The sequence below is a fragment of the Aspergillus puulaauensis genome, chromosome 3 (genome assembly GCF_016861865.1).
Source record: "Aspergillus puulaauensis MK2 DNA, chromosome 3, nearly complete sequence".
Taxonomy (NCBI): Eukaryota; Fungi; Ascomycota; class Eurotiomycetes; order Eurotiales; family Aspergillaceae; genus Aspergillus; species Aspergillus puulaauensis.
This window is the reverse complement of record NC_054859.1, coordinates 3863555-3890284: the sequence shown is the minus strand read 5'-3', so window position 1 is coordinate 3890284 and position 26730 is coordinate 3863555. Positions and strand designations below refer to the sequence as shown.

At 45.6% G+C, this 26730-nt stretch overlaps 9 protein-coding genes across 9 annotated transcripts; 7 read left to right on the top strand and 2 right to left on the bottom strand.

Annotated features, from left to right (window-relative positions):
• Positions 1-32: 32 nt before the first annotated feature.
• On the top strand, positions 33-2054 carry DLD1 (FAD-binding oxidoreductase; the record flags this gene model as incomplete). Its single annotated transcript, XM_041702736.1, has 4 exons — positions 33-306; positions 378-1652; positions 1725-1900; positions 1962-2054. The coding sequence occupies 4 exons, from the start codon at positions 33-35 to the stop codon at positions 2052-2054; spliced, it is 1818 nt and encodes a 605-aa protein (XP_041555491.1).
• Positions 2055-2189: 135 nt separating this feature from the next.
• APUU_31521S (Het-C domain-containing protein) lies at positions 2190-5185 on the bottom strand (the record flags this gene model as incomplete). Its single annotated transcript, XM_041702735.1, has 4 exons — positions 2190-2568; positions 2631-4566; positions 4627-4799; positions 4854-5185. 4 exons carry the CDS (start codon positions 5183-5185, stop codon positions 2190-2192), a joined length of 2820 nt encoding a protein of 939 aa, XP_041555490.1.
• Positions 5186-7087: 1902 nt separating this feature from the next.
• Positions 7088-8128, top strand: APUU_31520A (uncharacterized protein; the record flags this gene model as incomplete). Its single annotated transcript, XM_041702734.1, has 1 exon — positions 7088-8128. The coding sequence occupies one exon, from the start codon at positions 7088-7090 to the stop codon at positions 8126-8128; it is 1041 nt and encodes a 346-aa protein (XP_041555489.1).
• Positions 8129-8610: 482 nt separating this feature from the next.
• Positions 8611-10464, top strand: APUU_31519A (Clr5 domain-containing protein; the record flags this gene model as incomplete). Its single annotated transcript, XM_041702733.1, has 2 exons — positions 8611-8726; positions 8793-10464. 2 exons carry the CDS (start codon positions 8611-8613, stop codon positions 10462-10464), a joined length of 1788 nt encoding a protein of 595 aa, XP_041555488.1.
• A 1452-nt stretch (positions 10465-11916) lies between these two features.
• On the top strand, positions 11917-14795 carry APUU_31518A (WD repeat protein; the record flags this gene model as incomplete). Its single annotated transcript, XM_041702732.1, has 3 exons — positions 11917-12236; positions 12289-13040; positions 13090-14795. The coding sequence occupies 3 exons, from the start codon at positions 11917-11919 to the stop codon at positions 14793-14795; spliced, it is 2778 nt and encodes a 925-aa protein (XP_041555487.1).
• A 634-nt stretch (positions 14796-15429) lies between these two features.
• On the top strand, positions 15430-17624 carry APUU_31517A (uncharacterized protein; the record flags this gene model as incomplete). The annotated part of the gene is made up of 5 exons (XM_041702731.1): positions 15430-15431; positions 15508-15706; positions 15823-16044; positions 16099-16246; positions 16300-17624. Coding segments are annotated over 5 exons (1896 nt in total).
• Positions 17625-18896: 1272 nt separating this feature from the next.
• Positions 18897-20721, top strand: APUU_31516A (putative R3H and G-patch domain protein; the record flags this gene model as incomplete). The annotated part of the gene is made up of 3 exons (XM_041702729.1): positions 18897-18951; positions 19011-20199; positions 20271-20721. 3 exons carry the CDS (start codon positions 18897-18899, stop codon positions 20719-20721), a joined length of 1695 nt encoding a protein of 564 aa, XP_041555485.1.
• Positions 20722-20926: 205 nt separating this feature from the next.
• APUU_31515S (putative C2H2 finger domain protein) lies at positions 20927-22597 on the bottom strand (the record flags this gene model as incomplete). The annotated part of the gene is made up of 2 exons (XM_041702728.1): positions 20927-22412; positions 22482-22597. The coding sequence occupies 2 exons, from the start codon at positions 22595-22597 to the stop codon at positions 20927-20929; spliced, it is 1602 nt and encodes a 533-aa protein (XP_041555484.1).
• Positions 22598-22800: 203 nt separating this feature from the next.
• Positions 22801-24695, top strand: APUU_31514A (uncharacterized protein; the record flags this gene model as incomplete). Its single annotated transcript, XM_041702727.1, has 3 exons — positions 22801-23415; positions 23467-24470; positions 24521-24695. The coding sequence occupies 3 exons, from the start codon at positions 22801-22803 to the stop codon at positions 24693-24695; spliced, it is 1794 nt and encodes a 597-aa protein (XP_041555483.1).
• Between the last annotated feature and the right edge of the window lie 2035 nt (positions 24696-26730).

The window sequence follows — 26730 nt, the reverse complement described above, 5'->3', positions numbered from 1 at the left end:
AATACCCACATTCGCCTGGTAGGTTTACACCGATGGTAATGATGCGACCAAACGCCATGCGGCCCTTCCGGCTGATACTGCGTGCCCTCCAACAACCAAGTGGCAGTCGACCGCCGTTACTACATCAACAGAGGGGCTTCCACTTTTCAAGGAAATATAGATATCCGGACGATAAACCGCAGCCTTTTAAGAACCAGTTGTATGAAAGTACCCAGCAGCGGCTGAAGCGTGAACGCGCCGAGCAGGAGCGGTATGCGCAGTATCAGACTCAGTCCCTGGGTGGGCGATATGCAGCTTTGATGTTTGGTATAGCTTTGCCTATCTCTTCGGCTAGACTCCTCCACTATCTGTTATTTGTTCTAACAGCTTTTGCTTAGCATTGGTATTTTTTTCCACTGGGGCTTATTACTTGGGGTCGCTGAAACCCGCGAGCCTCCCGACGACATCCACGTCAAACCTATACGAGCTCGAACCCCCGCGACACAATATTTCGCCATCTAATCTGCAAGCTGCTTGGGCGGACTTCGTTGGGATTATAGGAAAGGAAAATGTCTCCACCGAGCACACGGATTTAATCTCCCACGCAGGCTCAGATTGGTCTTCCTACAAAACCAATGAAAAAGAGAAGCCGTTTCTTGTTCTTTACCCGTCAAGTACCGAAGATGTTTCTCGCATAATGAAGGTGTGCCATCAGCGCCTCATCCCTGTAACACCTTACTCCGGCGGAACAAGTCTGGAGGGTCATTTTGCTCCCACCAGGGGAGGTGTGTGCATTGATTTTCGACGCATGGATCGCATTTTGGAAGTACATAAGGGTGATCTGGACGTTGTGGTCCAGCCTGCGATTGGGTGGGAAGAATTGAATGAGACACTCTCTGATGAAGGTCTTTTTTTTCCACCGGATCCTGGTCCTGGCGCCATGATCGGTGGCATGGTAGGCACTGGTTGTTCGGGAACAAATGCCTATCGGTATGGGACCATGCGTGAGTGGGTTCTCTCGCTAACTGTTGTTCTTGCGGATGGTACGATTATCAAAACAAAGCAGCGTCCACGGAAGTCGAGCGCTGGTTACGACTTGACGCGTCTCTTCATTGGTAGCGAGGGTACCCTCGGGCTTGTCACAGAAGCTACGTTGAAGTTGACTGTCAAGCCCAAGAGCCAGAACGTTGCTGTTGCCAGCTTTCCCTCTATCCACAGCGCCGCCCAGTGTGTCACGCGTGTTGTGGAAGAAGGGATCCCCGTCGCTGGGGTAGAGATCCTAGATGACGTGCAAATGAAATGTATCAACGCAAGCGGAACCACATCACGTCAATGGAAGGAAGCACCTACCATTTTTTTTAAATTCACAGGGACGCCGACAGGTGTCAAAGAGCAGATTCGTCTAGTTCAGAATCTTGCTTCGTCCGCCCAGGCTAAGTCATTCGAATTCGCCCGTGGCGAGGAGGAAATGGCTTCGCTTTGGAGCGCTCGCAAGGAGGCACTGTGGAGTGTTATGGCGATGAGACGAAGTCCGGAGGACCACGTGTGGACAACCGATGTGGCAGTCCCAATGAGCAGACTGCCTGATATTATCGAAGCCACGAAGCAAGACATGACACAAAGCGGTTTACTAGCCGGTATCTGTGGCCACGTCGGGGATGGCAATTTTCATGGTATGTTACGCTTCTTCCGCATTGTGACTTGTCCGGGGCTTCCCAATACTAACCACTGTCATGCCCGGTTAGCAATTATTTTGTGGAATGACACGGAGAGGAAAACCGCAGAAGGTGTCGTTCATCGCATGGTAAAGCGAGCCGTTGAGATGGAAGGTACCGTGACTGGTGAACATGGCGTAGGCCTCATCAAACGAGACTACCTCGAGCATGAAGTCGGGGAGTCAACAGTAGATGCTATGCGGCGGGTAAGTTTTTCATAGTATACTTATCAAGCACCATTGCTAATGTCACTTTCCATCCTGTCAGGTAAAACTGGCCCTGGACCCACTCCGCCTACTCAATTGTGATAAAGTTGTTCGGGTCGAAGCGCCGAATCCTGGAGAGATTAAGGAATGGTAGCTAACTTCTGGTTCTGATCTATGGCATTGGATTATCATGTAACGGGGCGTTCTGCATTCTTCACAAGCTTGCCTTACTCGGCTTTCGGAAGCTAAATACCATCACTAACACTGAGTAGCTGCCACATTCTGGATCTTAATAATATCTGTATCCACCACCACCCTGACGCTCGCCGTAGTTCTGTCCATATCTCTCCTGTGAGGAGTACCCAGTCTGAGAGCTGTGCTCATCGCGAGACCCATAGCCGCCTTGAGATTTATATCCTTCTTGTGGCCCATATCTTCCTTGAGACTCGTATCCGCCTTGGGACCCATATCCGCTTTGAGGTTCGTGTTCACCTCGGAATCCGTATTCGTTCCTGGAATTACCATATTGGCGCGAGGCATATTCATCTTGAGAAGGGTTTTCGTTTCTAGGCCCTTGCCCCGAGCTGTACTCATTTCGAGAGCCATATCCACCACCATACCTTCCTTGAGGCTCTCCATACCCGGAAGCATAATCCCTTACATGATCCCTTGTATTTAGTTAGCTCATCACCCACTGCAATGAAATGTGCCCGCGGGGGGGGGGGTTTACTGTTTAGGCCTGCTGTCCTGGGAGTATCCCTGTTGTTCATGGTGGCGGTGTGACGAACGGTTGTCATGCCCATAACTCAATTCTGAGTATTCGGCTCTATATTCAACACGCCCGGGCCTGTATTCCTCCGAATTATGTTGGACGTATCTGACTCGGCCGTCATCAGATGTCTTCTCACGCTGAGTATACTGGTATTGACGCTGCGTTCCCTCATTTTCAGAGCTGCTACTACGGTCTTTGGAACGGTCTTTGGAACGCTCTCGGCTCCGATGTTTGCTGGAATGCCTGTGGTGATGTTTGTGCCTTCTGCGATCATTATCAGAATCGTCACTGTCCCGATCGGTGACATGGCTCTCTTGGCTATGATGCTTGCGATGGTGGCGTTCCCGCTGTCCAAGTTCCTCGGCGTGGCCCCCAGGACGTTGGGTTGAGGAGTGATATTTTTCGTGATGTTGCTCATACGTATGCTCTCGTCTCTCCTGGCCCCTACCGTATTCTCTTCCTTGCGTAGGTTTCGAGTCTCCCTTAGACTCGTTGCCAAGTATCATCGACCCGACGCCGCTCACAAGTCCGCCAACAAGACCACCAAGCGCCCCCCCGCCAGCAGCTTCTGAGGCTACCTTTTCGATTCCGCTAGTTTCGGATTTGCGGCCTCGGCCCGAGTTTTGGGAGCCGCTTTTGTGTGCGGTAAGTGGCTTTCCGCAACCGTGACCACTGTCATGAACACCCTCTTTATGATTCTTGCCCTGCTTAACGCCATTTCGAGAAAGCTGCTCACGGAGGCTATCAAGTTCACGCCTCGACTTACCTTCCCACCATTCTCTCACGGTATCGAACATGATTCGGCGAATATCTCCGGAGCCATCTTTTCCGCCGCGACGTAACGCCGGGTGGTGGAAAACACCAGAAACAATTCTATCCAAGGTCGTCTTGATATCAGCCTCTTCATCATCCCATAGCTCCATCAACTGCGGCACGGTCCATTTGACAACTTGAGAAGCGATACGGCCAGCAGGTTCATTCAGAACATTGGAGAAGTGATCTTTGGAAAGCATCGAGTGGGTTGGGTCGCTGCAAGAATCATCGTTGAAGACAATAAGCTGTTGCTCTTTGCTACTCTGAATAACTTCAGACGATCCTGTCTGAAGCTCTGCTTTCACCTGTTGAATGATAGGCAGAACTAAGGGAGCGAGAATGGAAAAAACAGCGATCGATATTTGCTCTGAAACTTGTTCAATCAGGTCTGGCAGAACGGGAATCTTTTCAATCGCGTTGTTGATGGATTTGAGCAAGTCATCATGCCACTCCAGAACGGGGTAAATCTGCTTTTGGACATCATCCAAATAGTTAGCCCACTCTTCAGGTTTGCGTGGAGAAACGTGTTTGTTTTTCTCCTTTGTGTTGTTTGTCTCAGTTTTGAGTTCATCCATCCGGCCAACTTTCTCATCACTGTTGCCGATCAGTCCGTCGGGAATCTTGCTCAACAAATCCCGGAGTAAGCTTTGGGGCTGCGAACCGCCTTGAGATTCATTAATCACTCCTTCCAACGATTGAATCTCAGACTGCGTCGTTTTATCTGATATTTCACCAAGCACCGAGTGGAAAAAGTCCACGCCCCCGAATGTGCCTGTTACAATAGGATAGACTGGATTTGAAACCCCTTCAATTTCAACCAGACCATCCCGTCCAACATGAGGGAAAACTTCCGATTCATCAAGTTCGATGAGACTCAACTCCACATAATTGGAGTGGGCGGCATAGTCTTCTAGGCAATGCAAGCCGGTTCCAAGAAGACGGAGAGCCTCATGCAAATCTTCATCGTTCTTTGATCTTGCATACTTTCGTCCCAATTGAACGGATCGGCGAAAGACTTGTCGCACAAGAGCAGCAGAGGTCGCAATGTCCATGCGCTCATTTGCTATGTAGTTCTTGAGGCCTGTTATCATAATCCGAGGCGTTAGCGAGAAGACCCGACTCGGAAAGCAGTCATACTAACCTGTCCTAGGATCAATAGCCAATTCACGCTTCTTATCAACAGGACCCCTGAGACGCCGGTCGTAGTTGCGAGCGTCTTCGCCTTCAGCGTATCCGAGAGGATTATCAATGTGTTCAGTTGGCTGATAGCATCCAAGGCGTTCCGTAGTGACTTCGAACTCCTTCGTACCATACCTAAAGAGGTTCAGCAGATGTCTTAGGTTAAAGAAAGCACTCATAGTATCATACCCAAAACTCATGAACCCAAGAACCCATAGAAGAATCCGAATGGCCTCGGCACTAACATATTTCACAGTCCCAACGTCAACAGCCTGGCTATAGTCTCGCAGCCAATTCCCAAAATAAACACGTTGAACGTCAAGCTTGCTGAACTTCCGACCACCAGCAGCACGAGCTAGGAACAGGGTCAGAAGGGCATCCTCAATGTCCCCATGACGCCAATTCTGGCCCTCAATCTTGGAGATTGACGCAATATTTCCGGCACCGAAAGCATTGGCTTTCCCAGAAAGGGAGAAGAAAACGAAAAGAACAATGCACAGGGTTTGGGCAGAAACGGCCATCTTCAAGAATTCCCAGGAGGGGCACTCCGAGTAGATAGGAAAGAGAATCTATAGCCTTTGCGGTTTCAATTAAATCATAGGCAGCTTAGTTCCAAATTGCAATTAATATCACACCCTCGCAGGAAGCCCGATGGAAGAAAGTAAAGGAAGAGAAAGGAAGTAGAAAAGTTTTGAGAAGGGAGAGGCAGTTCGTGGAAGACTGAAACAGGAGGAGGGGAGATCCAACTGCCCCGCCATCTTCATTCGCACCTGTATACACAAGGCTCATACAAGAAGGGAAGTGATGGGCTGGAGCGCTTCACAACTTGAGTGGGGTTATATCGCAGGCTTGCCTACGACTGGTTGTCAGCAATTCGGACTTGGAACTTGGCAGAAATCATTCCCCATCGCGATTCGCGAATCAATCCTCTCTCCACCGTACAGCTGAACCGTCGGCTATGTGTGATTGTGTGGTCGCTCCTCCGTACGTGTGCTGTATCTATTGTGGTGCACTGGAGGTCGAAGACTCTCGTAGCAGGATTCCTATAAATAAATCCACTTGCTGGTGTTAAAAGAAGCCAACCACCTCGAGATAAACAGTTTACCATAACTCTTATTTTATTTTATTTTATTTATATATTTTTTCGCGAGGGGCGGCTGTGAAAATTATTATTATTGACTACATATTTATTCTCCTCTCTCAGACTCCAAGAACTAATGCCTTGACGTTTATGCTATGTCAATATGATCAGCCCATGTTCGGAGTTGGCACGACTTAACCATAACTCGAGAATCCAATGGTATAAATGTCTTGTGAATCATAGGACTTCTATATTCCCTTCCCCCCCCTTGACAAAACTGCATCCTATTGTAACATGGAGGATGACACCAGTATAGTAGGGTTCAGCTCGTGGCCACCGCGGCACTACCAACGTACAAGCAAACTTGCGGGTACAAATGGAGGGGTATAGCATACTGCAAACTAATTATAAAAATTTAAAACTTACAAGACTAAAAACATTCTGGAAGGCTGTATACTCCGTATGCCTTCGCATCAAGTATGTGTCGCAGGCTCGCAGTTAATATGTCCAAGGCTCCAAGCCTAATGCAGCTACCAATATACCGGTATGTGGGGCGTGCATGGATATTTAGGTCGATCGGAAGGCCCGGTTGGTCGCAAGTCACACCACCTACCAACCAATTTTCTCCGCATTCGTCAAGATACGTTTAAGGAGGCCTCTCCCCAATATGCGCCGTCCCAAGCCGGATCTCTTAATATCCCACCGCCGCCATCTTCCTTCCCCGAAGTGTGCGGACCTTTCCAGCTTTTTATTCCGCTACAAGGTCTTTGTTCATTGTTATCGCCTTCGCCCATCTGGGTATTTCTCTCTTTCTGGTCCTTTTCAGACCGTTCTTAGTAATGCAACTTGCACATTTCAATCCCCGGTAAATTGCTACAAGAACCCGCTCGTTTCAGTGTTCAATTGCCCGAGTGTCTGAACGCATTCTACATCTCGAATTAATGCAACAGAAACCATGCATTGGAGAGCTCATCATTAGATTGTCTCGTTTCTAGTATACTCTGGAGCGATAAGGAGAGGAGGTGAGGGGACGACGCAGTCAAGCTCTAGACACGCAAAGTATCAGCTCCCCATCCATCACTGAATAGGTGTCGGGAAGGATACTCAACTCCAACGCGTGCTATCCGGAAATACCTTCATAGTATTTTGTGAATCAAACTTTGCAACTCCCCTGAGCAAGCGCACCTTCGGCTAGAAGCGCAATAGCCAGACCTTGTTCGGTCAGCTAATCAGAAGATTCACGACAGCCTTTGAGCGACGTCGCAATTCCAAATACGTCCCCAGCAATCATCCAAGAAACACTCGAACTTTACGGCCGCCGAAATTCTCGTCTATTGCAGTCATGTCTTCTCCCAGGACTGATGGCTCGTCGAGAAAACATATTGCGAAAGTACAAATAAAACCTTTACTCAAAATAGTATCGCGCGATGGATCACCGTCTACATCAATTGACCTTTCGCGGTCTTCTTTTGAACAGGAGGGTCTAGGAATCTACACAAGCCACGAGAGGGACAATGTCCAGGCTGACCTTTATAATAACTTTCCGGCAAGGAGGAAGTTATCCGATTTCCATCGTCGATCTACGAGCGGCACTTCTCAACCTTCCACAACCAGCAGTTCTAGTATTGGCAAGCCGGGCTCGCAGTATGTTCATCCAATGCGCCGCGCACCTCGCGCGTATACTCCTCCTCTAGTACCCGTTTCCTGCCAAAATTCCTATTTTGAGAACGATGGCTCCCAGAAAAGGGGACTTGCAGAAGGTGATATTTTGGCACGCGCAAGCTCGGAAACCAATGATCAGTATGAGCTCGCCTCTTCGGTATCCAAACCCCGCTTGTCGTTGCACCTCCCCGACAGCTCATTCGCGCCGTCACCTGGAGCTGGAACGCCGCCGGCAAATGTAACTGGCCGTGCATCTTTCGGCTATTCACGGGATAATGGCAGCATACTGGATACAACATCGCCGACGAGTCGATCGTCTCTAGATTTTGTTTTTCGTTCCAAAACACGGACGAGTATGGATCCTGTGTCGCGGGCAGCTACAGTCCAAGCAGCACGCCAAGCTTTTGAAGAAAAGGAGGCGGCTAAAAACCGGAAGCTCGAGGAACAACGAGTAAAGGCAGAGGAAAGGCAAACAAAGCGAAAAGAGAAACAAGGTTACCGAACATCAATAGCAGACGGTGACATACGAGAGAAGGATTGGGAGGCGAATAGCCCGAACCGCACCCCACGCGATGGGCCTTATCGGTCGCGTTCGACGACACAGCCACACCCAGACTCGGAAAATTGGAAATCTCAGTCAAAAAGTTCATGGATGCTTTTTCTGACGTGGCTGCGAACCAGGATATTCAAAATTAGGAGAAGAGTCCGCAGCCTGAGTTGATGTAGCCTGCTATGCTCATTAAATTATTGAATATACATCTTGCTGTAAATAAACCCATCTATTATTTTAGACAATATCCAGAATCAACAAGCTTGAATTATTATGGTTATACGCATAGTGAAGCCAAGTTTAGTCTATCAGCTATAACTAGTTATCGTTATCGAGTCATCTGCTTGTTACTGGTATTCTAATCAAAATAAATCACGTGCGTGAAAAACAAAGTGCGCAAGTAACCTCTACGCACGGCCATATCACCTCTTTTCACATCTGCTAACTAGCTACGGCGTACCGGACTTACACATATAGCAAGCAGGCAACTATTTCCACTACGGCGTACAGGAGCGACAACATATGTCTTGCGGGAGCTCCACATACACCCCGACATTCCGATTCAACTATACTATAAGACTTTCTTCCCAGAAAAACGGTCCCTGGGTTAGTCCCCAGAGCGCGCCTCCAAATTGGAGGGCCCGCTTCGCACCATGGTCTACGATTGGGACGGGAAACGCGAAATATGCTATCAGATGTACATCAAAGATAGGAAAGCTTTGGAAGAAATTATGGAGTACATGAGGGATGTGTACCAATTCTCTCCGAGGTTCGTGTCTTCTATTGCCTCCTTGACGTGTCATAGTAATAGCATTTACGATTAATATTTCTGTAGTAAACGCGCTTTCCAAACGCAATTTAAACGATGGGGATTTCCTTCAAAACAAAATCCAGCACATAAAAACCTGCAGCTCGTGACCCGCGTTAAGCAACTTTGGGAGACAAATACTAGCCAGCGAGACATGCTTCGGGTCCTGAATGAAGAAGGGTTTCAAATAAAAGAGCGCGAATTGATGAGAGTGCGAGCAAAAAATCGCTGGTTACTTCGAGTTCCGAATGGGGTGAAAGCACAACAGGCTGTGCTGAGTTCCGCTCAAATACCCGAAGATGACGGCCTACTGGCGTTACAGCAGGAAGTATACAAAAGTCCAGATTCATATAATGAGCCGGAAACTTTCCAGACCGAACCCGCTATCTCACCCAATCAGTCCCCGGGTTTGTCACCTGAGGTTGTGGCCAAGCGCAAGGAGCGGCTCGATCGATTGAAAGCAGAGAGTGCAGAACGTTGGGCCGCTAGGAAGCGACGTCGACGCACGAGGGGATGGGCTGGATTACCGGCCGACCCGCCTGGTCCGCCACGTTTCCCCTCTGAGACCACTATTGACGAAAGCAAAAGGTATCTAGACCTTGACAATGTGGGTTACCGTCAAATCAGAGATCGGTTTCAGAACATCTGCGAGAAGGCGGGCTTCATTAAGAAGACAATTGCCGGGCCTGAGAAATGGCAAGAGGCGAAGAATACATTAATCCAAGAGTCCGAACACCTTCAGCGTGTTTTTTGGGAGGACCCCAACCAACTCGAGGCCAAATCGCTTGCTCTTGATGTCGTTTGCACCGATGTTACCAAGAGAATGAGGACTTTGGAACGGCGCATGACCATTGCCGAGGCCAAGAATGCACTGGGAGTTAACCCCGAAGAGAGCCGTCAAATACGCAACGCGTTCTACAATACCCTGAAAAATGACCATTTTACGAGTAAACTGGAGGCGGGTGATGAGCACTGGAAGGAGCTTAAGGAGCAGTGGATTGGGGAATCAGAGCTGCTTCAACGCATTCTTGCTCCGGGGCCTGTAGACCCTGAGAATGGCACAAAGTTGAGAGCTATGGAAGTATTGTGTCGCGATGTGATGAAGCGTCTTCGGGATGATCAAACAAAACGAGACCCTTCGCGTAGGCGAAAGGTCACTCCCACTAACATTCATGTTTCTGACACGGGAAACACTGGTATTGTTGAGCCGTTTGAAGGTGATTTCTCAAACGGGATCAGTACACTTGCTTCACAGGCTCTCGCCAGCGCGCCGATATCATCTGGTGACTTAACTGATATACAAATCGATCCATCACTTCTACAAGCTGCTAATGATACGTCATTCACCGCCTCTGCGCACCCTGATTCCAGCAATACTTTCGGTTATGTGGACCCTATGTTAGATTCATCTATTACTATGCCTATTCCAGTCTATCTTAGTATCAGCCCTGAGAGCGAATTGCATGCGGGCTCAAAACCCTGGCTTGATAAATTATCAACCAGGTCAATCACCGAACTAAGGCAGCTGGTTTCTGCCAAATTCCCTGCCTCTGCTGTTGTCAGAGTCGAGGCTTTTGATGGAGATGCAAATGGAAATAACATGGCATTTGTGGTAGATGATGATGATGAACTATATGGGTATCTAAACCACACACAAGGAAGAAAGGCATCGTTTGCCTTTTGTTTGAGTCATGGATAGATGCGGATTTGAGTGTTCATCTGGTCGCAGGAGCTACACAATACACCAAATCATTCATGTTTTAGAAGATGGGTTTGAACAATCTAAGCTACAAATAGTCAAAACAAGAAAATTGTCAGACTTGAAAAGAAAGAATATAATAATCGCATTCAAATCCTTTCAGTTCATCTACAGGAAGTATGTGGATCAAACGTATGATTAGTGGTCGCTAACTAGAATTAGGTTATCTAGTTCTGCGTAGAGTACTTGTATTTAGTACATTTTCTTGCTTTTTCTACTTCAAAATGGCCGCGGTGTAATCGCGTTGGCTGCTGCCTCCAGCAGTCGATCATGCAGCATTCGCACGAGTAGGGAGGAAGCAAAGCAAACATTGGTTGGTCATGGGCCTTGTACAACATGAGCAATAAAGGTAGACATGCGCGGCACAAAAAAAGGACTGTCGTGCCAATTCTAGAAGTGTTTCATGGCCACGGTACCACTTGCAATCTCGTGGTGCTATCGGTCCGAAATCCACGGTGGCCTATGTATGTCGCGGATGCATAAATCTCCGCACAGACTCCAAAAAAATACATTTGCATTGTGTTTGATTGGGTGGGGTATAACTCGTAGTTATAACGAGTGCCCGAGCGGTTATACTTGGGCTTTGGCTCGGTCCCTCTCAGTGGGATTGTATCTGGATAGTCCCAATGAGTTCGTCGTCTCATTCAACTAGACAAGCGGAGATCCAGAACTCACCGGAGAAGCTTTTCAATCAAATCAACGTGTGTCATAATCATTCGGCGGCAGCAATAGCGTTTGCATCCGAGCTGGTCCATGGCATCGCTTGAAAGCTTGGGGTCAGCGAGAATGCACGAAGCTTATATAATCGCAAGAATACAGTACTAACCCATCGGGAATCCCGTCATCAAGTAGTTGTAGGTAGCGCTCCCATAGATCTCCGACAACCTATCACAACTACACATTAGTATCAACAGGTAACAAATAGCCTTATGCTGACATACCTTGCCGCAAGAAAAACAACGAACTGGTATAATCATCACGATATACTGATTATAGCTGTGGTGTGGAAAGTGGTAGAAAAATCTATTTCCTTTTTAACTGATGTACAACAGAAGCTAGGTGATAGTTCTTATAGTAATTGTTAACCACAAGGCGACAATTTTCGCATCTCAATCGCAGGGCTGCAGGACCCGAAGGCGGTGTGGCCTTTGTACTTTTTTATGCCAGGACCCACTGTAGGAGGATGCCACTAACCAGATATGTATCTGTCCTCATTTGCTGGCCAGTAATAATTGGGCTCTAAAAATTAGCCTCAGAAAGAGATGATTTTTTTTTTCAATTTCAAGAACTCTGTATATACTCAACGTTGGTGGTTCTTTCTACCTAACCGGTAGTCGTGTCGAGCAATATTCTAAGACTAGGATAATAATATCGCCTTCTTTACACTCATCGATGTCTACAACAAACTATGCAAGCCCAGCGCGGCTTGCGAAACGATCCCGGCCAAGTGAAGTAGCACTTGAAAACATGCAAACCAGAAGAGAGGGTACAAAGAGGCGCCGGACTTCTACTGGCGATGATGTTGTTGAAGGGCACCCGTCCCCCAATTCCTTGGACCTATCCAAGAAGCCCGCATGTTATGACACCACTTCTGAGGCCGCCCTTAGTATCGACGATAAGAATGCGACAAGGCCGTCCGATTGTTGGGCATTGACCCGGGGTATAGCCGGACAGTTTACTCACCTAGATCCTATTCTTTCAGCTGATGAACAGTAAGCACGCATTCTTCTCTTCTTTGAGGCCGCGGTCTAACTGTAGCTACAGATACCTCTTTCTCGGTCTCGAAACAGCGATTCATATCTATTCAGTTGCAACTTCCCGTCTCTTCCGCGTTCTAGAGGTAGGCCCCGGCGACCGCATAATTGGGTGTTTACTATCCCCGTTCAGCCCCGAGCATATCCATATTTTTGTCGCGTCTGGGTCGGTGAGTGAGTGGGATTGGCTCTCGAACAAACAGCTTGCGCATTGGAAAACGTCGTCACACAGAACAATTTCAGCCGACTTGATTTGCAATACTTCCGTGTATAATACAGATACGTATAATCGATTGTTTTCTCTGCGAGAGCGCAAGAACGGGAGAAGGGAATTAACGATTACTCCGTTGAATACTGAAACCCCCAAGAGCACAGTGTTGCTCGAAACTGACGCCAACATCGACAACTTCAAAATAATAGGAAGTGGCCAGGCAATTATCGCATATGGTGGTTCGCGCATGTTTTTCGGGACTTCGTGCTTTACTCCAGACTCAGAGTTAGCGAAGTACGCGTGGAAGGAGGTCAAGTTGGCCGCCACCATTACTTGTGTCGATATCAAACAGGGGAAGCCACGAGGTTCAGAAAACCAAAAGGTGCCAGATTTTGCTATCGCTGTCGGAGGGGCGGACGGCTCTATACTAATATACCACGATGCCTTGGGCTTCCTCGGTGTCAAGGTTGGGGAGGACAAGAAGCCAGCAGTTCCCAGGCGCCTCCATTGGCATCGAAATCCTGTCATGGCCGTTCGTTGGTCAACTGATGGTCTGTTTCCTCTGTGAATTCAAATGTAAATCCTGCTGATGAAGAATAGGCAATTATGTCCTCTCAGGTGGCCATGAGTCGGTCATGGTGTTATGGCAATTAGATACGGGTCGAAAGCAATTTTTGCCACATCTATCGTCCCCGATCGGCAATATAGTTGTCTCTGGGAGTGGAAACTCATATGTCATAAAGTTGGCTGATAACCGTGTTGTGGTATTATCAGCTAGAGAGTTGCAACCCTTGGCTACTATAACTAGCCTACAGTTGTGCGCTAGGTCTTCAAAACACCCTGGACAAATAGTAGCAAAACCTCCTCATACATCCAGGACGTTTGCAGCAATGCTGCATCCAAGGCATCTGGATCAACTTCTCATAACTGTCCCAGCCTGTCATCAACTCACACATGAAGGCACCGCGTCAACAGGTGCTCCCGTTCTACAGACCTATGATATCCGCTCAGGGAGTCATATATCCCGCCAAGCTCTCGCACGTACGAACGCAACAACATTAAATAATGGTCCCGATGGGGCTCGGGTCCTTGCACCTAATATTGAATATCTCAGTGTCTCCCAAGACGGAAAATGGATGGCTACCATTGACAGCTGGAGCCCCTATCCGGAAGATGTTGAGGCTCTTAACATGGACCATGGCATTCACTTTGAGCGGGGGGAAATATACTTGAAGTTCTGGCGTTGGAACGAAACATCCTCTCTCTGGCAGCTAGTTACCCGCATTGATGATCCGCATTTCTCCACAAATGGCTCTGCAAACGTTTTGGGTATTGCGTCACGCCCAAATGGTCATGAGTTTGCGACAATTGGGTCTGATGGATTACTGCGTTTTTGGCGCCCAGTTATCAGGCAACGTCATGGTATGAAGAGAGATAGTGAACAGCCACCGGAAACTTGGAAGTGCCGAAATACGCTCGACTTGAGGGGGTATCTGAAAACCTACGACGTAAATTCTACCCACCTTAGCTCTGCTTCGGTGTGCTTTTCTGAAGATGGGTCAGTACTGGCAGCATCTTTACAGTCGGGTGCCACAGACCTCGGCCTTACCATCCTTATTGACGTGCGAAGCTGCTGTATCAGATACAGCAAGGTTGGGGTGTGCTCAGGAGATATTTCTGCGGCTGCGTTTCTGGGCTGCTATTTTCTCATTGCCACAGACCGGTCGGTGTTTATGTGGGACACAGTCAACGATGATGTGAAAGCAATAGAACCCCCAGAAGTACAGTCAGACCATGACGGCGGCCCACGCATTTTGGCTGTGAACTCTAGAACACAGACATTCGCCACGACTTCAAAGAATTTGCGAAAAAAGGCAACTTCGAAAAGGCTTCACAATTCTCGATTTACCGTGCAGGTATACGATGTAAACTCTGCGACATTGCTTTCTCGTTTTCAGCTGGCCAAAGAACCGGTGGCTTTAGTCTCGAATTCGCATTCAACTGAATACATCGTTGTGGATGCTGGAGCAGACGTACAGCGAATTGGCTGTGCAGGCAGAGCCTCTCCGCTCGTTCACGCAGACAATAACTTAGTCCAATATTCGGGCCTTGGGCTAGAAAATATGTTTAGGCGGCATCCTACCAGCATGATGAACAGATCTTCCGCATCAACAATTACCGCCGATTTAAAAACAGGACCGTCGGAAAGAATTGGGCTGGCCGGTGTCTTTGGTGATACGCCTCCGTTTGTTCTACCTCCTTCTCGCATCGTCTTTCGTGACCTGGTCAAAGCCCTCTCAGCCTAGTCAACACCAATCCGGAGGCATACTCAATAAATACCCTCTCTCAAATAAACTTGTGTCTACGGTTGGATGATGAGACACTCAGCAGCGGCATCCATCCACTGCAGTAAGCATGCATAGGCGCGATTCGTTTTTTCTTGCTTATAACAATATGATTATAAACTATTCTAATTCTCTCCAAGGCTAAATAAGCCGTAAATTTGAGGCGTGAGAGGTAGCAAATCATGTTGGGTTGGGCTTTGGGACAAGACACTAGAACTACTTAGTCTCACCCCTAGAAGTCTGGACCAGTGGTCCTAGTCCAGATCAGCCGCGCGCTACAGAAAAAAGCGGGCAAAGACGGCCCCAATATGCAAACAGTTCATGATGTCGTCAAAATGCCAACTCTCGCCTTGTTAACTTTTGGTTGATTATTACATTGCCGTCCACTACTACTAGTACTTTATATAAGGTATGATCGTCTCAACTGCTTCAGCTTGATCTCGCAGGTGGCGAAATCATGAAGAGATCGATGCCCTACTACTCTATCGTCAGCACGGCTCCGATTTATGATAATAGTCGCTGTCCATTGCATTTATCTCTAATCCTGGGTGCATCCTTGCCTAATTTTTAATTTTTAATTTCAGGCACTTTCATAATGTAAGGAGATTCTGGCACAGCCCATTCAATTTTTGTTCATCCCAGCATGATTGTAGCTAAGTACTGATTATCCTAGGTCGGTTGAGCAACACCTCCCTGCGCAAGCCACCGGGCCTTCCGATGGCTCGCATCCCTCATTCATAATATCAACGGCAAATGTGGATTCTTATGGCCCAAGCGTTAGCGACACCGAAGCCAAAGCCGAAGCCGAAAATATACCCATATCTGCAACCAAAGCATCAGCGTCAAGGCATATTTCTCAAGAAAAAATGGCGGTACGTCTTTAGAAACCAGAAGGTCCCGCACGGGCTGCCAAAAGTCTATGCCTTCTTATTCCTGCGATGTATTTTTTTTGTTCTAACTGTATTCCTTTTGTTTCCCCTTTACATAGATACAAACTGCGGCTTCAAACCTAGGTCACTCTAGAACTGGGCCCGAGTATGACGAGCCGAAGTCTGTGATACATGACCTGGCCGGCTCTAGCGGGTTTGAACTAAATGCCTGGCAATCCTCGGGCAAAATGCCCATGTCCCAAGAAGAGATAATTACGTCTTCGGCATCTCCTATAAGTATTAAAGTTACGTCTCAAAATATAGGGGAACAAAGTACAAAGGTACAATATAGGGTCCCACTCTAAATAAAAAGTAGCCCTACTTATCGCTTTTAGAGGTTTTCCAACAGTCTCATATCGCCTCCTCTGCTGACCACCAGTATTGAACCCACAAGGGATTGGTCTGAAAGAGGGACACCACGCGCACAGACAAGGCAGGACTTTGAGGGTATTGACAAAAGAATACACTTAAGTAGCCTCGAAGGCGAGTAGCAGACTTCCGTCGGCATGGCGTTGCACTTATTAATGGTGGATTAGACATACCAGAAGGCATCGATAGCTACAAGAGAACCATTGGGAGTGACGATCAAGCAGCAGATCGCCCTGTTTTAAAGGATGAGTATTTTCCTATGGGGAGCTCTGAGATAACGGCATTGCAGGCAGCCCTCCTTGAGTGCTGGTCGCTTTGCAACACGCTTTCCACCCTAAGCTCAATCCACCGGGAGCGAGGTGGTTTCGCTGTCGATACCCAAGACGATACTTGGAAGTCATGCTGGCGGCTGTGTCAGCAGCTATACGCAGGCCAAGTGGATGATAATGCGTCCCAAGTTAATCCAACGCTTGATCTTTGCCGCAACTTCTGCCAAACTTTATTTGAAACTAGGGCTCGTGACAGTGAGGTTTCGGACTCGGTTCTCCGCGTCAGCTTTGAGCTGAGCAATCATTTATATAATACACACGACCGTAGCCTTCCAGATGCATTTAGGGAACGAACCCTCGACTTTTACATCACACTATGCCATCGCCTAATGAAACAAAGAGACCGCGTACCGGGGACAGACTCTCTCCTAAGCGCCTGCTGGTCATTGGCCGAGATGCTGTTCAGTATACGCCAAAACAAAAAAGAAGGCCGCGTGGTAGATGAAGAATTGCTAGGTTCGGCAGTCCAGGCATGCTGGGAACTTTGTGATATTTTCCGAGAAGGATGGACGCAGGGGAACTTGCGGAACTCTGATCGTGGAACACCTCGACCAAGCCAGGCAACCTTTACATTGGCCGAGAAACAGATCAAACAATCTGACGTTGCTCGTGCTGAGGACGTCCTGAGAAACCCTGAAACGCCAACAACGATATTCGAAGATATCGGCACCATTTCTCCCAACGAAGGGCCCGCTCAAAACATGGCCCCACACGCTAACCGGTCATCGAATGCATCAAGTATCTCAGGGAGGAGTCATTCTTCTGAGAGAACATCCTCAACAAACACAGTTATAACACTCTCTAACGACTCGAATATAAACGGTCTCAGAGTTCTTATCACCAAGGCAGCCTTGAACAACGGATTTCAGCGCAATGGATCCCAAGGTCTTTCATCATTTGTTAAGTCACTGTCGTCAGACGCATTCGGGTCTGCTCCCTGGCAAGTGGCTCTTCTGAAACATTACAAGGGTCTAGTAGCGTTTGAGCCCACGTTTCAAGATATCGAATCTGTGACCAGGGCAAGCGCGATGGATATATCTAAGGCGGTTAGACTTATGGCCCAGAGTGGGCGGTATATCTGGCTATCTGACCTCTACCGTCTTGTATTCGGTTTCCATGTTGAAGAGGGAATAAACTGTGACGCGATTATGTTACAGGTATAGTCAAACTTCATATACTCCCATGGCAGTGTTAGACATAGCTTAAGATAACTATTTGTTTCCTTTTGCACTTGATAATATATACTGCTTACGTGTGTACTCTGGTTAAGTTTTCTTTGGATTATATGGCTTACAAGTACTACACTGGTTTTATTTATTTATTATCTTTATTTCAGCGGGGTATAAATGTATGTTTGATGATATTTCAGAAGCTGTTTATTTAAAAATAAGTTTAGAGGTATCTCACCCTGTAGCCTGCAGAACAATGCATGTTTGGAGTTGTAAGGCAGTCAGCTAACTACTAATTTGAAAAAGAAAAAAAAAGGAAAAAGGAAAGAAAGAAAGAAAACAAGCAAGAATCACCTCAATAACAGATTATTTGTTGCTCTAGGCCTGGTGAAATGGTATTTAGGGAGGACAGGTTCATGTCAGAGAACGCGGACATTATCAGCCAATGAACCTACTGCGCCGCAGCGAGCGCTGTGACGACAGCGGAAGAATAATAGACCGACCTGCTTATATTATAAATATGATGCTAAGATAAAAAAGGTTCTACTATCATACTAAGAGTATGAAGAGAATATATTAGGAGTATGATCGGATTATAGCAAGGGTATGAGCCGAGTATAAGGCAAATATAATAGATAAAGGGTATATAAAGAACTGTTACTACTGTATCTAGAGTACTGCTTTTTATCTGTTATTTTCAGAAGCATAACTAGTCTATCTTTATAAAATTATATAAGACTATATTGCATCTCCATTCTCTTTGATTAACGTACTTATTGAAGACTCTTTTCCACTTGTATCAAGAATAACTAAGGATCGGCAGACCTTATCTGACAGTTCAGTATTTAGGAAGCCGCGTTGTTTTCTTCCATTCATTTAAAAGAAAAAAAACCAGCTAGGTTTGTTAGGGTTTCTGTCACATCTTCTTTTTACCCTTGTTATATATGTTACGTCATGGTAACATTGATAAAGCTATCTTAGAGTTAATATTAACTAACTATTAGTTGTTAACTAACTTAGGTGGCCATGATTAGTACAGCCGTAATATTAATACCGCGAGAGCTTCCGAGGAGTCTCCGAGGCCCGAAGTCCCGCCTGCCACCGGTCTCGTCCCAGATCCAGTAAAACACTACAAGGGGCCCCTTAGGTTACTATACCTCAGCCGCCATATTCATGATTGTTGTGTGCCAACTACCATACAAATTATGAGGCTTTTTTTAACTCCAATTCTGGTATATTAAGTGAACATTTTGTTTATCTGCTGCAATGGCTCGCTTTAACAAGACCAACGCACGAAAGGCTAGCAGAAATCCACAGACAGGTCGGCATTCATCATAACCAAATACCCTTTCCCGTGAAAGCTCTACTAATTACCAAAAGGTGAAAACCCAGGCTACCTTTCTATGCAGCAAGAAGCACGAAACACTGGATGCCGCAATCTATGGCATTCGAATTCCCAGCTCCGCCACCAGACAGTCCAGTTTGTGAGTGCAGGCAACCTTGAACAGTCTCAGGAACATAAGCCTGCCTCCATAGCCGAGGAGCCTTCCAGAAACGGGGAATCTCACATGGGGGGGGAAACATCTGAATTAATTCCAAATGACTTCTGCGGATATCAGTCAGACTCCAGCCCAGCCAACGAAAATGTGGCAATGACAGGAAGCCCAGGACTTCCTGTTCGGCTACGTCCTCTCTCCCCTACAGATTCGAGCGAGGATGAAGTCATCTTCCGGGGTAGGCGGACGCGAAGCAAACCACCGTCAAATTGCCACGTCGACTCACGAAGCGCCCCAATTAATGGCGGCGTGCTTGCAGAAATCGATGGTGAGCCACCAGCTTATACGCAGGCGCCTATTACATCTACGGATTTGTCACCAGACGATGCATCATCAGTTGCTTTCGGCGAAGACACTCCCGATTGGATAGGAATTAACGGCCACTCCAATCGCAATAAAATATCAGACGAGGATGATGTCTTAGCTGACTACATCGCACACATACTTGAAAACGAATCAGAGATTGACGGCTCCTCTTCAGCCGAGGGACGACATTTTGAACATGGAACTATACAGCCCATTTCGCAGAATGTGACTCGCTCCTCGGTAAGCGAAGATGACGGATCTGATCATCACGGCTCCTCACCAGCGGAGGTACTAGGGGATGCACATGCCACGCCCTCTGGCTTATCTCGTTCGACTCGAAAAAAATCTAAAAAGAGCATATTTGCCTCGGCAACTGCCTTTACCGATGCACTGGAACTCGATCCCTATTATGGGCTAGATGTCATGGATTTCAGCAGGCCAAGCCTAAGCAAGAAGAAATATAAAAAACACGCACATTGCAATTTTGAAGCCGTTGATACGGAGCTGGAAAATGAGCTGGTAAATGCCTGGAACAACGATCGCTTAAAGAAAAAAGCGAAGAAGAGGGAACGGGAAGATCTTCGAGTTCAAGGACTCCTAGGCCGACGCAAGAATGATCCGGACTTAAAAGCCAAGTATGTGAATGGTATAGACATCGAGGATTTGAAATCCGAGATACGGTTGTTCCTTCTTTCACCAAAGAATAGGTAAGATCTCCATTTACTAGCAGTTGTATTCGTATGTCCTTGATTCGTTAACGAGACCCGAAAAAATACAGCTTATCACTCCCTCCGATGACCAAGCATCGCAGAATGCTTATTCATGACATGGCACATTCCTTGCGCTTAACCTCACAGTCACGCGGCAAAGGCTCCTCCCGCTTTCCTGTTCTGTCAAAGACGTCACGGACACCAAAATATACGCATAGGACAGTATCGCAAATGGAACGGGTGTTCTCAAAGGAAAAGTTCAGTTCTCGCGCTTTAATGGCATGGGACAAATCTCGCAGTCGGCCGGATAAAGCTAAGCGTGGCCATGGAAATGTCTCTTACGTGGATGGTGACGTCGTCGGTGCTTCAGCACCCGAAATAGGTGCGGGAAACAAAGGAAGAGCGATGCTGGAAAAGATGGGTTGGAGTACAGGAACCGCTCTTGGTGCCATCAATAATAAGGGCATCCTTTTGCCGGTTGCGCAAGTAGTGAAGAACTCGAAAACTGGATTGGGTTAAGACTTAACTATTGACGGCAAGCCATTACCCATGGTGTTTGTCGGAGTGTATGATGCGATAGCAAAATGATAACGTGTGTTTTGCGTATTATCAAAGTTGTAGAGCAGTTCTCTCTACTGATAAGCATCGAAATTATTTACCGCGAGCCGTTAGTTAGCAAGCAATAAATGCGCAATAGCCTCGCCCGGCAACTCGCGTATTACCGCTATCGATGCAACTTTAGATGAGAAAAAAGCTTATTCCTCGAAGAGAAGGAAGCATTGCAAACAGTGCACTCTGTTAACTGAAGCCTTTCATCCGCAATAGCGGCCTTCTTAGCACGTTTTTGCTTTGCCTTGCCAACTTTGACGGTCGCTGAGGATGAAGTTTCATTCAAACTGGCGGCTGAGAGGTCTTGAGACAAATTATCAACGCTATCCATTAGCATTTCAGTAGGAGAGTTCTCTCGGTCAAGCCTGCGCTCCAGAATCTCCCTTGGGGCGTAATCGGCATCATAATCGTGACTAGCCGATTTCTGGAGGTTATGACCTGGGTTGCAATCCGACGACCCCTGTTGTTTGCAGCAAGATTCGGCCACCAGCTTGTCAGATTTGAACCTTTCGGGGTGGCTGTGTTCCTTTTTGCCATTCGAACGGTCCAAGCTCCGTCCCGATGGGCTTGTTGAAATATTGACAGGATCTTCTTCCTCATGAGAACCATCTCCAGCCGTTTTCGTGTCCCTATTATCATTGGCCGCATCTCCTAAGTTAAGCTCGTCATTCTGAATCTTCATCTCCCAACGAAGCTGCTTCACAGCTTTGATGTGTTTCTTACTACGCTCGTGGGCCTGAAACTGATTTTGACTCTTGAAACTCTTGCGGCACACAATGCATTCGAACTGCTCTGTCTCATCTTCGTCGGAGCTTTCTGCCACATCTTCCTCGAGCTCCTCGGACTTCGCCCAATCTTGCAGGACATGGCTCCGCAACCTTGCTTGATTTGCTGCTCGTGACTTGGTCGCCTGGGAAGCGGCAGACTGGCGAAGCGCTTCACGGTGTTGCAACGAGCTATCCCTATAAGATTTATAGCGCGGGTCTCTCTTTTTTGCAAACGCCACAAGCGATCTAACAGCTTCATTGAATTCGCGAATTGCTCCTTCTCGCAGACGCCTATTTTCTTTCTCCATCAATCGACGAACGCGGCGATCTGGAGCCTCCGAGCACCGGTAGGCATCTTTCCACGAAAAAGATTTTTTGGTCGAAAAGCTGCCCCATACAGCGTAGAAATCACGCACAAGTGCAAAAACGTCATCGCGAGATCCAAAAGATGGGTATTTAATAATATCTAGGTCTTCCCAGCGACATGCTGATTCTTCTTCCAGCGCAAGTTGTGCAAATGTTTCACGCAGGCCACCATAAAACCCATTCGGTGCGTCGGTAAACTCCATCTGGGGACTGAACTTTGAGAATAATCTGAGAATATCGGCAGCTGACATCATGCGCGTTTTGTGAGAATTTTCAGTCACATCACCCTCACCATCGCGCCCTAAAAAGGCGTCACGGTGAGAATCATACCATGATCGTTCTTGGGGATCCGAAAGCACTTCGTAGGCAGATTGAATCTCTGCAAACAGGTTCGTTGCGGCGTGTACATTCCCAAAGTTTCGGTCAGGATGTAGCTCTAGTGCCTTTTTTCTATAGGCCTTCTTGACCCTGTAAATAAATGACAGCAAGATCTAGTCAGTCCAGCTACCTAGCCGAGTTTGATTGTTGGGAACGAACTCTTCCGGCGACGCATTTTGATCCACCTCAAGAAGCTCATAATAGTCTTTCTTTGTAGCACCCTTCTCGTTTGAATCCCCAGGGCCCGCTTGGGCTGTTGACTGACCTTGGCCCATGTAGATTAAAATGCTGTTCAGCCTGGATCAACAAAAATTGAATAGACCCCCAGGTTAGACGGAAGATGCGGAGTAGTGTAGAATAATTGGGTCCAGAGAGGGGCTGAATCTCGTCATCGTGTTCGTAGCCCACCGGCAGCCTCTAGGAAACTCCCAAATAGTACAATGCAAAGCAAAGATCATACCGAATCTCACACAACGGGATGGTCCTGTCTCTCAGCGAATTTCCAGAAGAAATACTCTACAATATCTTGTTGTTTTGCAGTGCCTCGGACACAATCGTTGTAGGATGCGCTGCGCGACGGTTTTGGGGGGTTGCAAACGAACCACTATTATGGAGGCAATACTGCCAGACTCACTTTAAATTTTGGGCCCAAAGGCATGACATGCCAGCAAAGCTTGCGAGCCCAGTCTCGAGTGTGGATTGGAAAGCGCTCTACATAACCCGACATCTTGTTGATCGCACCACCAGTCAACTCCTGGACAGCATCCTTACCAGTCAAACTGGAAGGATAGAAAAATTTCGATCAATTATCCGGTTTGGTTATGATGCAAAGGACACTCTTCTGCGCAATATTTTCGTCGACTCGTGTACAGAGGACCACCTAGCTCGCAGGTTTGTGATCTTCGGCTGCTTGAAACACTACTCTAACACCTGTGAAAGATACTATGCCGAAGCGGTCCTGACTAGTTTACACCGAAGCATCGCCATTCCAGAATGGGATGCACTTAGAAATGGGAGTGCGATATCGCTTGCTAATGCGGTAGGCGCGTTTGACCTTTTCATACCCGAAAGCAGATTTGGAAATTTTGATGAGGTAGGCAAACTGAAACGACACCAGTGGCATTGGTACTCAAAATCTCTGCAGATTAACGATAGGCTGGACGGGATATTTTCCCGTTTTCTCCTCGAGTATCCAGATACACTCAATATGAGCCCTCGCGAAAAGGCGAGTGCTATCGCTGCATATTTGAGAGCTCATAGCATGATCGGTATCGAACCCGGCCGGGAGTATCACTGCCTAGAACACAACTTTCTAGGCCTTGCACTGGATGATGCCGGGCATAATTCACTACCGTTGGTGTCAGCGGTCATATACTGTCATATTGCACAGAGGTTTGGACTTAATGCCCGTCCATGCGGGTTTCCTTTCCACGTCCATGTTATTGTTATGCCTCCTTTGGGTTTTGACATTGACGGTAACACTTTGGATACTAATACTCAATTTGAACCGATTTACATGGATCCCTTTCGTTCCAGCAAAGAGACCCCAACGGCGGACATGAAGGCTCAATTGAATTTTCTGGGGACATCACCAATGGAGCAATCGGCCTTTTTGGGTGAATCAAGGACATCTGAGATTGTGCTACGGTGCAGCAAGAATATTTTAAATTCAGTACAACGTATCGGTCAGTTTCCCGGTGGGCGATTGGTGCCAGTCGATGTTGGTTGCGCGCGATATGCTGCACTTTGGTCGTCCTTGTTATTATCAAACCCTCTCCGGCCGGCTGAGTTGCGACATCACCTTCTTTGGTTAATGGAGCTAGTCGCGACGGACTTTCCGTACGATGTGTATCTCGTTGAGCAATATGTTGCGTCTATTTTCGGTGGGACGCTGGAATTTGAACATATTATGGAGAGCGTACATGTCATCAGAGCCGTCGATGCCATGCAGAAACAGCCGAAACGGCGGCCTTCTGGGCACAAGAGGGTGAGCTATCGCATTGGTCAAGTATTCAGACATCGTCGTTATAATTATTCGGCTATAATTACGGGTTGGGATGCTGAGTGCGGGGCTGGCGAGCAGTGGATGAGAAGGATGGGGGTGGACCATCTCCAAAGCGGAAGACACCAAAGCTTCTACCATGTGATGTGAGGTTTGCGTATTTATGTGGGCATGATAAATGCTAACTTGCTCCCAGTGTGGAGGACAAGAGCGTCCGATATGTTGCTGAGGAAAATGTTGAAGTCATAACACCGGTCATGTCAGAGCTACCGCCAGCACTGGTTACGGTGGCGGGGAGGTATTTCAAACGCTGGGATTGTGCATCACGAAAATTTGTGAGTAATATGATGGATGAGTATCCTGATGATTAGACTGCGGCATATCCTACAATCAACAGGTTGCTTAATTCTTGCTGCCATTTGTAGAAACATGCGTTAGGTATTAGGCGCTGCTACCTGCGGATGCCGTATAACAGTGCCCTACATATACTACAGCTGCTAAGCAGCTATTATATAATATATAACTATATATTATATTACTAGGTGTAAGGCACCGCGTCGGCGCTAAGGATTTAGTAACTATAAAGTAATATTAATATAATATAGAAATACTAGTTTAATTAATTAGAAAACTCTATTAGAAAAAGAATAAATTATTTAAGGATCTATAGAATTAGAGTAGCTAGAGGTTCTATATAGAATTCTATAAAAAAGATTCCCAGTAGGGGTCTCTAATAATAATTTCTAATATCTAGCTTAGTTAATCTCTAGTTAGCGCTGTTAAGCTATTATATAGTTTTATCTAGTAGATTCTTCTTAAATAAAAATTATAAGGCACCGCGTCAGCGCCAAGGATCTAACAACTATAAAGTAATATTAATATAATATAAGAATACTGGTTTAAATAATTAAAAAACTTTATTAGAAATAGAATAAATTATTTAAGGATTTATAAAACTAGAGTAATTAGAGATTTTATATAAAATTTTATAAAAAAGATTTCTAGTAGGGGTCTTTAATAATAATTTCTAATATTTAGTTTAATTAATCTCTAGTTAGTACTATTAAGCTATTATATAGTTTTATTTAGTAGATTCTTCTTAAATAAAAATTATAAGATACTATATTAGTACTAAGAATCTAATAATTATAAAATAATATTAATATAGTATAGAAATATTAATTTAATTAATTAGAAGACTTTATTAAAAATAGAATAAATTATTTAAGGATTTATAAAATTAGAGTAGCTAGGGATTCTATATAAAATTCTATAAAAAAAATTTCTAATAAAGATTTCTAATAATAATTCTTAATATCTAGCTTAGTTAATCTCTAGTTAGTATTATTAAGCTATTATATAGTTTTACCTAGTAGATCCTTTCTAAATAGAAATATATAAGATCTTAAGATATATAATATATTAATTTCTTAGTAATTACCTGTATTAGAGCTGAGCAGAGGTTAGTAATTAGTAAGTCAGTAGTTACCAGCCTAAGGTACTCCGGAGGTGCCTCGGCGGCAGTCCGCAGGGGTCACATGGGAAATAAATTATTTAAGGATTTATAAAACTAGAGTAATTAGAGATTTTATATAAAATTTTATAAAAAAGATTTCTAGTAGGGGTCTTTAATAATAATTTCTAATATTTAGCTTAATTAATCTTTAGTTAGTACTATTAAGCTATTATATAGTTTTATCTAGTAAATTCTTCTTAAATAAAAATTATAAAATACTATATTAGTACTAAGAATCTAGTAATTATAAAATAATATTAATATAGTATAGAAATACTAGTTTAATTAATTAGAAGACTCTATTAGAAATAAAATAAATTACTTAAAAATTTATAAAACTAAAATAGCTAGGGGCTCTATATAAAATCTTATAAAAGAAATCTCTAGCAGGGATTCTTAATAGTAATTCTTAATATCTAATTTAGCTAATCTTTAATTAGTACTATTAAACTATTATATAGTTTTATCTAGTAGATCTTTCTTAAATAAGAATATATAAGATCTTAAGATATATAATATATTAACTTCTTAGTAATTACCTATATTAGAGCTAAGTAGAGGTTGGTAGTTACTAAGTCAGCAGTTACCAGCCTAAGATACTCCGGAGGTGCCTCGGCGGCGGTCCGCAGGGGTCACATGGGAGGCGTCACGTGGCGCGGCCTTGGCGGTCGTGACAAAAATATATAAAATCTTAAGATATATAATATATTAACTTCTTAGTAATTATTTATATTAGAGTTAAGTAGAGATTAGTAGTTAGTAAATTAGTAATTACTAATCTAAAATATTTTAGAAATACTTTAGTAGTAGTTTATAAAGATTATATAAAAGATATTATATAATATAGTCTTAATAATTATAATAATTTTTTTAAAAAAATAATTAGGCTG